The 12,229-nt window shown below is 40.3% G+C and overlaps 1 protein-coding gene across 16 annotated transcripts in view; it reads right to left on the bottom strand.

Annotated features, from left to right (window-relative positions):
* The window catches only part of WNK2 (WNK lysine deficient protein kinase 2), a 177,610-nt gene that overhangs the window by 81,149 nt on the left and 84,232 nt on the right, over positions 1 to 12,229 (bottom strand). For all 16 annotated transcript variants that reach the window (XM_037905248.2, XM_043550423.1, XM_043550420.1 and 13 more), the window contains exons 6-8: positions 8,354 to 8,442; positions 7,238 to 7,457; positions 4,326 to 4,614 (exon numbers count right to left, since the gene is read on the bottom strand). In XM_037905248.2, the coding sequence (XP_037761176.1) occupies positions 4,326 to 4,614; positions 7,238 to 7,457; positions 8,354 to 8,442 (598 nt within the window). The remainder of the gene's footprint in view (positions 1 to 4,325; positions 4,615 to 7,237; positions 7,458 to 8,353; positions 8,443 to 12,229) is intronic.

Below are 12,229 nucleotides of genomic sequence, written 5' to 3'. Positions count from 1 at the left end.
ATCACCACAAGACTGCAATTTTCCCCCTAAATCACTGAAGAGAAACCTGAGGCTCAGAAATAGGAAAATGAAAGCTCTGTAACTAAAGCTGGGTACCTTCTCGTTCAGAAATGCCCCAAAAGCAGCTGAGTTTCTACTTCGAGAAAATCAGTTGCAGGGACTTGTAACACGTCTCACAATTTCGTCCTGCAATGGACCAGAGAGTGCTGTTGAGCCAACAGCATCTTGGTTGAAAGGGTAACTGGTCAACCTTCTCCCCCTATATCCAGTGTCTGCAAATAAAACAGAAATACAGCTGGGTCCGAAGTTTCTTCAGATGAGCAAAGAGAAGATGGTCTTCCTGAGAATGGAAAGGAGATGCTATTTGCCAAGTGTTCTGATGAATGTTTCCACACTGGTCTGCATGGACCGGACATTCATAACCCATCCTTTGGGCAAAGGGTTCAGCTTGTCTTAGTGCCCAAATGTCAGCAAGGGACGCTTAGTGTGCCTCCCACGACAAGTTATTAAAGGAGTCAGCAAGGGAAATCCTGCACTTCTGCTCTTCATTTAAAGAGTTGAGTCAGCACCTCACCATGTGAGAGCCAAGAACTTCACAACGTAACGGCATCGTGAAGAACCTGGCATGGGCCTGCAAGCATTTTCTTAGTAGCAAGAATTTGTCTGGGTATGAAACAGTGGGGCCATGAGGTTTAAGATGTGATGTTCAGGATCCATGTGACCAAGTCACTACCTTAAGCTGTCATTTCCTTGGCACCTTCCATGACAATTGCAATACACCACTCCCACTAAATGCAGAAATCTTTGACTGCTTCCTGAAGTGTCCAGTGTCTGCTCTCTTCTGTTGTACATCCTGGCACAGCTTTACAAAAGAACAAGCCTTCAGTAGAGCCATCATACACATCACGCACAAACTGCTAGAAACCACCACACCTTTGTTTTCAGAGCAGTTCCTCTTGGACAAACTCATCTGTGTCACTAATGGAGTGAGAAGCAGTGACATCAGACAAGCCACACAGTTCAGTCTGGTAGCTGAATCATGCCCTGCAACTTTTGAAATCACAACCATTGCACAAGGAAGGAAACAACCTTCTGCAATGTTATACAATTTTCACTGCTGGGCCATTCTTGTCAATACCAAATAAGATGCCTGAAGAGCATTTGTGCTGACATTGCCAGGTTGAGGAATCAAGTCTCATTGCTTTTTCCAAGACATGACATTGACTCCAGAAATAAAAGCCTCAGGTTCATCTTTCAGTAACTGATGTTTGGCATCTAAAAGTGTCCCGACATCAGCCAGCGCTTCAGGACATGCTACCTGCCATGCTTTCAAGTCACATGACGTACAACCATACATCATATATTTGCTATTATTCCGTCCTGTCCTTTTTCCTTTTGAGCCATCATTTGGACAAACTTAACGCTTTCCTTCCTACAACACAATCAGACTTTCTGAATCATCTCAGGGCAGAAGTTAACTGCAAAGACTCAAAGAATTGGGCAATACTGTCATGAGAGGTTCAAGCAGTGGCTTCATGCCATAGTAAATACAGTCAACAGCTAACATCTTGATTGTTCAAATTCAATGACTTTCTGTCATGACATTTTGCTTGGATATTTTCATTTCACGTGGTACATAATTTTAAAAAAATAGGCATGTGCTGTTCTGTAGGAAGTTAAATTCAAGCCCATACAAAGGTACAGATTCAATGCTATTTTGTTAACAGAGTCTCTAGCAGCCGGATGCACATTCTAACGTTCTGCAGTAGTCTATAGTAAGCTACTATCTGGGTATCTCGGGTTACAACAATGTGGTGGCCATAAAGGAACAAATAATTAAAGGGTTTATGTCATGTATGTATTTTGATATCTTTTTAGCTGAACTGAATTCCCCCGCCCCACCCCGCCCATCCCTCTCCTCCACATTGTCTGCATGATCTGCAAAACCCTGGATATCCTATGCAACCCTGATTGCGAAACCCTGAATACAAAAATGCAGAAGTGATGTAGAAAATTACTACATCTCTGGTAAAGTTAAAGTATATCAAAGAAGAGGGCTCAACAAGACTAGAGAATCCTCCAATTACCCTATAAAAGTGATTTGCCATTAACGCAGCTGTATTGTACTATCCTTTTGTTGATAAAGTTATAGCAAGTATTGCATCTTCCTGGTTTTATGTTTTTTCCCTTAAGGACAACCAAGAAAGTAGCTACTGGACTAGACAAAAATTTCAGTATAATGGGAAAAATGCAGTGATTACAAAAATTTCATTATTTTATTTATTTTGTTTTGGACTAGGGTTGCCAGGCATCCGGTTTTTGACTGGAACGCCCGGTTGAAAATGGACCCTGTGGCTCCAGTCAGCACTGCTGACGGGGCGCTAAAGGTCCGGTTGGCAGCACAGTGGGGCTATGGCAGGCTCCCTGCCCACCCTGGCTCTGCATGGCTCCCAGAAGCAGCCGGCACGTCCGGCTCCTAGGCACAGGGGCACCCAGGTGGGCTTATGCACTACCCCCGCCCCGAGCGACAGTTCCGCAGCTCCCACTGGCCAGGAACTGTGGCCAATGGGAGCTGTTGGGGCAGTGCCTGCAGGCGAGGGCAGTGCACAGAGTCGCTTGACCCCTCTGCGTAGGAGCCGGACATGCCGGCCACTTCTGGGAGTCACATTAGGTAAGCGCTGCCCTGAGCCCTCACCCCCTCATCTCCGATACCCCCACCCCCTGCCCTGAGCCCCCTCCCGCACCCAAACTCCCTTCCTGCACCCCTGGGGCCTGCACCCCCAGACAGAGTCATCACTCCCACCCACACCCCAACCCACTGCCCCAGCCCAGAGCCTCCTCCTGCATCCCAGACCCCTCATCCCTGGCCCCACCCAGCACCTCGAAGCCTTTATCCCCAGCCGCACCCCAGAGCCTGCACCTCCAGCCGGAGCCTTCACCCCCTTCCGCACCCCAACCCCCTGAAAATGAGTGAGTGAGCGCAGGCAGTGGAGAGTGAGTGACCAAGGGAGGGGGGATGGAGCGGGGGGGGCAAGGGTGTTTGGTTTTCTGAAATCAGAAACCCTATTTTGGACAAGTGTATGCTATGAAGTAAGAAGTTTCACAATGTATATGTTCACCTTTCTTTCAGAAAATTAACAAAAAGTGAAAAAGGAACATTCGTAGTATTTTGAGTATATTAAAGGACTATTGTACCTTTATCACAATTTGCAAACTCGTCTGCATTATTTTACCTTCCTCCTCTCAACAGGGGCACAGTTGTAGGGGTTGCAAGAATGGCTAGCTCATCTGACAACATGGTATGAGCCAACCCCACTCAGCTCTGTTGTAGGGCAAGGGACTGGCTAAAGCCAGAGGACCCCAATAGAACATTTAATTGGCTCTCCTTAAAAAACAGCCATGAAAGGGTAACTTACCCCTAAACAGGGAGCAAGTGTAAGTGTCACTCCCTCCTACACACATTCGTACCGCCATGTCATGTGTGCCTCACAGAGAGCACTTCTAATAGATTCATGTTTGTTTTTAAAAGCTAAATTTTACAGTTAAATTTTAAAGGTGGTATTGAAGAGCAGATCAGTTGACTTTGTCATGCCACAGAGAAAGGGTAACATTAAAACTATTCTGAATATACATTATTTTTGGAATCACATCTAACAGGGAATGTGATTAGACAGCATTCAGATATTCTTTTTCAAATCTGAAGTACTGGCCTCTTTTTGCAGACCTTATGCAAACTTACATGAATTACTGTAAGAATTCTTTTTTTGAACCACCTCGGACTTTTTAAAAAATTCCATATTTAGGAACCAGTACCTCTTGTCAATGTCTAAGTACGTATAATACCTCCAACACGGATTTCGTTGGGATTTCTAAACATTAAAAAGCAAAACAAAACACACACTCAACCCAGCCCCCTCTCCAAAACAACATTAATTTCCGTCTTGTGAATCAATATGGAAAGTTTAAGGTTTTATTTTTAATATAGGATTTTTGAAAAATGTATTTTAATGCAGTTAAAAGTACTTTCAATTTTCTTGCTATTTTATTCACTAATTTATCATACCTTAATCTTTCATATGTTTACTCACGCTATATCTGTAACGTAAGTCAATGACTGATAGATAATGTAGATTCTGTAGAAGTTTTTTCTCTTGAATTCAGAATACCTCTAGTATTTAGAATTTAGATTTTCCTCTAGTGGGCAAAACTGTATGTAATGCTCTCAATGTATAGTTCAGAGCACTGACAAGTTGTGGATTTCATCCATTTTATGTCAGGAGAATCATAACTGCTCGCACAAGGAGCAACGCAAACATGATACTTACATGCAACAGATGTGACGCTGGTGGGGAGGTTATGCTGAAATAGATGCTGGTCAGCTTCTGGCTCCTCTAGCTCTGACAGAGTTTGTTGACCAGTGTGTGAAAGGTACGTTACTTGAACCTGTTGTGCTTGTGGCACCTTCAATTTCTCCAAACATTCAGAAACTTGATGGTCCTCTGATTGTATCATAGGCCAAATTCTCTCTCTTCTCCACTGTATTAATGCTACTCTGTCACGTATTGACTTTGCAACTATCTTGACATCACTTTCATGAAAAAATCCGGAGTCAACCTGCAGGGAAGGCATAAACTTATCAAATGCATGTACAAGTGCATTGTAATCTGCATCTCTTCATAGCAAAGAAAGGATGGGTTTGAAATAACATGAACCGTGCATCTGTTCCTCACAGAATCAGGAATTCAATATAGTTTTGAGTTAAACGTTTGGCACTGAAGTATTTAAGAATAATAATTGCTTGCCCTGTACTCCTAGGAAGGACCTATGACCATTGCAAGAACTTTCTAAGCACTCTTCACAGGAGCAGGGGTGCTTACCCTCAGAAAGGCACCCTGGACATATTCTTTTTCCCTCCCGCCCAACCACAAAACTGTTGGCAGTTTACTTTTTTGCTGCGTGTGTGAAAAAAGGGACAACACAGCATGGAGGATAGCTGCAGAAAGGTGCCGTGTATGGTTAGGCACTTGCAGACATTCTGATGGACTCCCAGCCCATAAATTGATGTCCCTGGACTAGGGACGTAGAAAGTGCTACTTGTAAAAACCTTATGGTGAAAATAGGAGCTTTTGGGGAGCTAATTAACAATGTGCTCAGGTGATGAGTCACATAAGCTCACAGAGCCTTCTATGGCAAAAAGTAAAGTCAATTCTTCTATTCAAGTCCAGACGGGAAGAGAACTGAAAATCTGCCATGTTAACAAGTTCTAAAATTATATTCATTCCTACTTCACGCTTTCATCTAAAGAATGCTAAACTTATAAAAAAGGCACGATTTCTTTCAATACCACCATTTGTGAAATGTAACCACAGGTTGTCAGCCCATTTGTGAATGTGCCTTATTTCAAATCTTTCCTTCTTTGCCTACTTGGATTCTTTAAATGGGTTTGTTACTTAACTTCATGAATTTTGAAACCTCTTAACTATCATCAAATTTCATGTGCCCAACACTATCTTCTCCACAAGCATCGACAGCAACACACATTGGCAAAGCATAGGGTTTCCGCATTTGCCAACAATTTAGAATTGTCAAAAAAGCCACTTACTTCAGGAACACACGTTCCTTTTTTAAAAAATGGCTTAGGAGCAGACAGTGTTTATATAAATCTGTTAATCATTTTGAATAAAACACGTTATTTTTATACAGTCTGGAGGACGGAAAGATGATATAGCAATTTGGAGGTGATCCTTTGTGGGTAATTCAGCCTAAACAAAATAAAACCACCTTCCCTCTTAAAAGAAATTTTGCATAGGTAGTACAAGTAAGTTGCAGAACTTTAAGTGTCAACCATTTTCATAAATGTTTAAATATGGTTACAAAAACGTGGTAACTATCACATGGGAAATATGAATAAGGTGAGTTGTGTCACAATGTATTGCATGAAACATTACATAGCAATTTCAAGTCAGAGTTAGGAAGATAGAGCAGGCCAACCTTCTTTCTTCAATGTATTTGGGAATGCTAAATTATGGATAGAAGTGAAAGCTAAGCAAAAATTACACTATGAAAATCGTTGCCTTCTTGGCAGAACAGAAGTGATGGTGATACTGTCACTAAATAAAATCCCACAGGGGAAAAAAAAAGGTAATTTAGAGTCCAGATGAAGTGTTCTTTGCTCATCCTGTTTTCATGAAGCAATACATAAATGTGTTTTATCATCTGCTCCTCTGAACCGGTTATGAAATGAGATAAACAGCTCATACTTTTAATTATTTCCATGTTTTTGTCCAAGAAAAAAAATTGCTTTAGTTTTAAGATACTGTTATGATTAGGATACATATTTATTATTAATTTAAGATTGTTTCCCCCTATGCAGCTTTATACTATACGCTGGCCAAGAACCACAGCCACTTCATACTTTCTAACAGTTTCCCTTCACGTGCGTCTAATTAACTGGTCTAACTTCAGATTACATTTGTTAGCAACTTTCTTGGTCTCGTCAATCTTATCTAAAAGTAAACTTTTGATAGGGAAAAAAATCAATTGCATTAAAGTACGCTCCAGAATAATATTACTTTATAAGAACAACATAGTGACAGTAGAAGTTAAAAGTTTTCTAAAACAAAGACCAGAACATTTTACAAAGGAAGATATAAAAAATTAATTAAGTTAGATATATCCACCACTATTAAAAAAACACCCTCCTCTTCCATCACTCTTTATACTATACTTTGATATCAGCTACCTGCTTAATTTTATCAGCTCAATGCCTCTTTATAGAGGACTTTTCTTATCTAAATTCTTCGTAATTTTTCAATGCCAGAATAACTTTTCGAAAAGATGGAAAAGGTGTTTGTGAAAAGCATAATGGAAAATGTTTTCCAGTTTTTGTTTGCAATTTTGAATTCTTCCCAACAAGTCCACTTGCAGTCTGAAATTAGCCTTGATTTAAGCAAGTCTCCAATCAACTCTGAAGATATAAAACAGATAGAGATGGGTTACATAGTTTTCTTTTGTCTCTTCCTGGGATTAAACAACATGTTTTACCAGATTATTAGTTTTCCCTCTTTTACTACTTGAGTTTTCTTCCAGCATTCATTCTAAAACCAATGTCATCCTATTTAAACTAGATAGCCTGACCATTTTGAGTGGAATTTACTTTACCAGATTTGCTCCTGCTGTCCTTTGAGATTTATGTACTACTTATATACATATTTTTGTCAGGAGAAGTTTATTTTACCATTTCTTGTGCAACATCATCAGGAGTTTCCTTCTCCAGATCAAAAGTAAACTCAATGGCTCCATTATCTTTGGGTTTTCCTTTCAGTTTCTTAGGATCTTCTACCCAGAGTCTTAAGGCAATAGAGGATTTCCTACCATGGTCTTCTTCTGCAAGTTCCACTCTTACCCCAGTATCTTCAGCAAAAAAGGCATGGCTTAATAAGTCTTTAATTTCATATCTGGAACAGATGATGTCCAAAAAGAATATCAAATACTGCATAATTTAAACACTTTCAATTAAGTATTTAACAACATAAATAGAAAGGCCCTATAAAGGCAAGGCTAACACCAACAGCATGCTTTGCATGCAGCCATAAGAAATTTGTATTCTTAGTAGATAGAAGTAGTATGTCTAGTATTTTTAGGAATCCTTGGGAATTCGACATTTGCTATTTGGCAGAGCTTCAGCATTATTCATTTATGCACCAAGTGCTCCAAAGGAGCAGAGGGAAACAGAAATGCAGTTCCTTCCCAAGACTGCTTACAAATCTGTGATTCAATATGACACAGGTGAGAGGGGGCCTCCTCATCAAGGAGACGGTTCTGGTCTATAGGATTCATAGATTATAAGGCCAGAACGGACCACTGTGATCTCCTAGTCTGACCTGAGACTGGACTCTGAAGCTAGACAAATTCAAATAAGGTTTGGTTTGTTTTTTTAAACAGAGAGTCTAAATACTCACTGGAACAACTTATCAAGGTGTGCGGTGGATTCGCCATCACATGAAGTATTTAAAGCAAGACCGGATGTCTTTTTTAGAAAGACATCCTCTAGTTCCACCATAAATTAGTGTGCTCATTGCAGAAACTGCTGGATGAAATTTTATGGAATGCGTTAGGCTGGAGGTCACATGAGATCAGAACGGTCATTTTTGACCTTAGTCAATAAAGAGCAGGGAGGGTTGGGTTTATTTTATCATCTTGATCTTTGCTGGTGGTGGTGGTGGTGGTGGAAGTAGTCATATGGTGTACAGCATTGTGTACTTTCTTCCATACAATGAACACCCAGAGAAACTTTAATAAATCTAAACATAAAAATAAATTTTCATACAAAACTTGGCCATTTGAAACAAACCTTTCCTCTTTATTTTTGCAAATACACTCCCCAATTATCTCCTTAATTTCAGGATCAGTAACTTTCTCAAAACTTGCTGGCTTGACACCCTAAAAAGGGGGGAAAAGAGTCATTAGTTCAACAGAAAAATCACAGTAAGTCTGTAGGAATGTTAATTGTGGAAAAATTGTACTAAAATCCAAGATAACCACTTGTTTAAGTTTTAAGTATTAATTTGGAATGGAAATAAGAAATTCAACAACTTCCAAAGCTAAGTATCACTGTGCTTTGAAACAAGCAGGTTATTTTGCGTATGTCACACGGAAATTCATCATGCAAACCTCCCTTGTCTTTATTACCAACATGTGGCAGCCTTGCTTTTTTTACCCTGGATGAACTCTGCAGCCATCATTTAAGGAATGACAGTGTTTCAATTCTCAGTTTTTTTCCTTGATATGATTTGGTTTTAATGTAGGTTTTTAAAAGGTGGTTTCCATTAACTCTTTAAACGCTAAATGGACACAAAATATTCATTTTTTTCAGGTGGTCATTTGCAAGATGAGTCACAAGTTTTCTCACATAGGTACAATATTGCAGCGGCAAACACGAAAGATCAATACAATATTCTGAAAGCTATTCTCCATGTAATCTTTCAGATTGCTGAGGGGTGGGGTGGGGTGCGATGGGTTGTTAGCTGGGAGGGGGGGGAAGAGAAGGGAGGACAGCAGAATGGGCATCTGCTCAAACAGCTCCAATTTGTTTACACATTTCCCAGCTGTTGAGTAAATCCAGTGCCCTGTAGAAATTCAGTGGAGACATTCGGGAGAAAGGGTGTCATCTCTACTGTAACCTGATGCAGGACAAACGTCATTAGCTTCAAACATTTTTACATTCTGGGCACAATCCTTTCCCCTGGGACAGCCCTTGTTCCAGCTCAGGTGGTAGCTAGGGGATTTCTTTCAGGTATCCCTGGGAGTGGAGAGGCTCTCTCTTAACCAGCTGAAGACAAAATGGAGTGGTCTCCCACGGGCTTAAATAGACTCTCTCTTGTAGATGGAAACCCCCTCCTCTCTCCTATGAAAAGTCCAGCTCCAAGTTTTGGAGTCACATGAGCAAGTCACATGTCCATGCATGACTCAGTTTTTACAAGCAGTAGCCATTGCTCACATGCTACCTTGAATGTCCTCATGTAGACTTCTTATGTGGATTGGAGCCTTTCAAGATCCATGGTCTGTTAAGTGCTTCTTGATTGGGCACTTAACTTGCAAATTCCTTTCTAAAGAAGCTGACCAAATGCTTTACAAAGGCTACTTAAAAATCAAGCCAGTACACAGCCAATATTTATAACTTCAAATACAAAAAAGGATACATGCATAGAAATAGGATTAATAGATTCAGTAGATCATAACCTTTACAGAGATATGTTACATGGCATATGTAACATAAAACATTCTAGTTATGTCATATATACATTCATAAACTTATTTCCATAAAGCATTATGGGGGGGAACCATCACAAGGAGAAAAAGTGCCAATGTAATCCCTGCCTCTAAAGAGGGCAGTAAAAGAGGCGATGCAGGCTGCTACACACAGAGACCTCTAAAACCTGGAGAGAGATAATAGAGAGGCTTAATAGTATGAGTTGTGGCAGGAAAAGAGCATGGTGAAAAAATAAACAGAAAAAAAAACCCCCACCAGGGCAGTCAAAAATCATCTCCACCTGCTTGCTGATAACATAGGTACCTGTCTCTAGTCAAGCAACACTCTTTATGGGATACACACTTCACAAGACTTTTATATCCTCCTGCATATATAGATTCTGCTTGTATGAGAAAATTTTAAGTCACAAGCTACAATACAGTTTGTATGCTCTTGTGTCTTTCCTTGCTGACCCAAGTGGGAACAAGATAATTAGGAGAAAAACTGGACAGGTGATATGTAACACAAAGCAATGCATTTCCAATACCTGCGTAGACAGGCATTTCTGATACAGAGATGAGACTACAGTAAACTAAGAAAAATTATGTTTTAATTCTTGTTTATGAGACTAATTTCTAATGATCCAGCAAAAAACAGCCCACCCTTCTAATGTCCTTGTCAAATCAAGCAGAATGTACTAACAGGCCGTCAGGATTTATGACACTGCTCACTTGTCCCCATGCAACACAATTAAAAGCTTTCCTATAATCACTATTTCAAGAGCAAGATGTGAGAAGTCTGGTAGTAGAACAGTGATAAGAAGCCTACAGTTCTAGACAAGAAGTTCTATTTATCCTTCCACTTAGACTCAGTCTACACAAAAAAGCCTGCCAATGAAATATATACATAAAAGGTGTCTACTGAATAAAATTGGTCCGAAGGAGATTTTGGGAAAGCAAGTTTTCTGCATTTAGGCCCCACTTCAGTAAGGTACTCAAGGACATAAGTACTCCCACTGAAGTCAATGGGACTACTCATGTCCTTACATATTTTACTATTTACCTAAAAGACAGCATCTCATGAAGCCCAAAATTCAGTGGAGTTGAGCACCTAACCCCCTTCAGCTTCTTCTAAAATCTCATCCTAAAAGAACAATAATACTGTGCTAGACAAGAAAAACAGTACATTGGACTTCAGGCTCCATCCAAGGCTATGCTGTCTTTGAGATTAGCAGTACAGCTCTTCAGAAAAGTTCTGCACTTAAACCCCGATACAGCAAAGCAAGCAAGCGAGCGAGCACGCACGCACAACTTCAATAGGACTTAAGCATTTTTAAGTATGTTGCCTTCAATAAATGTACCAATAGAATTTCAGTGGGAGCTGGGCATCTATCTCCCTTAAATGCCTATGAAAATCCCAATCTTAGACTTCATTTTGAAGTTATATTAAAGGTGTGATAGCACATCAGCCTTAAATTCACGTTGTGACTTGCCTTTGTTCTCAGCCTGGCTACTTTAGTTTCACTTTCAGCTCAAAAGATTCAGACATGTTGTCATAAATATAAAGGGAAGGCTAACCACCTTTAAATCCCTCCTGGCCAGAGGAAAAACCCTTTCACCTCTAAAGGGTTAAGAAGCTAGGATAACCTCGCTGGCACCTGACCAAAATGACCAATGAGGAGACAAGATACTTTCAAAGCTGGAGGGGGAGGGAGGGAGAAACAAAGGGTTCTCTCTGTCTGTGTGTTGTTTTTGTCGGGACCAGAGCAGGAATGCAGGTCAGAACTCCTGTAAAGGGCTAATAAGCAATCTAGTTAGATATGTGTTAGATTCTGTTTTGTTTAAATGGCTGATAAAATAAGTTGTGCTGAATGGAATGTATTCCTGTTTTTGTGTCTTTTTGTAACTTAAGGTTTTGCCTAGAGGGATTCTCTATGTTTTGATTCTGATTACCCTGTAAGGTATTTACCATCCTGATTACAGAGGTGATTCTTTTACTTTTTCTTCAATTAAAATTCTTCTTTTAAGAACCTGATTGCTTTTTCATTGTTCTTAAGATCCAAGGGTTTGGGTCTGTGTTCACCTATGCAAATTAGTGAGGATATTTATCAAGCCTTCCCCAGGAAAGGGGGTGTGGGGTTTGGGAGGATTTTGGTGGGGAAAGACGTTTCCAAGCGGGCTCTTTCCCTGTTATATATTTGTTAAGACGCTTGGTGGTGGCAGCACTAAAGTCCAGGGGCAAAAGGTAAAATAGTTTGTACCTTGGGGAAGTTTTAACCTAAGCTGGTAAAAATAAGCTTAGGGGTTTTTTTCATGCAGGTCCCCACATCTGTACCCTAGAGTTCAGAGTGGGGAAGGAACCTTGACATACGTAATTTATGAATTTTGAGAAATCGAGTGGACATACAATGAGACAGAGCCTCCCAGAGCTTTGACCAGAAGAAGGGAAAAAGATTTTTCTATTCAGGTGAAAGGAAAA

Source organism: Chelonia mydas, chromosome 7 (genome assembly GCF_015237465.2).
Source record: "Chelonia mydas isolate rCheMyd1 chromosome 7, rCheMyd1.pri.v2, whole genome shotgun sequence".
Lineage (NCBI taxonomy): Eukaryota > Metazoa > Chordata > Testudines > Cheloniidae > Chelonia > Chelonia mydas.
This window is presented reverse-complemented; position numbering and strand designations above follow the sequence as displayed.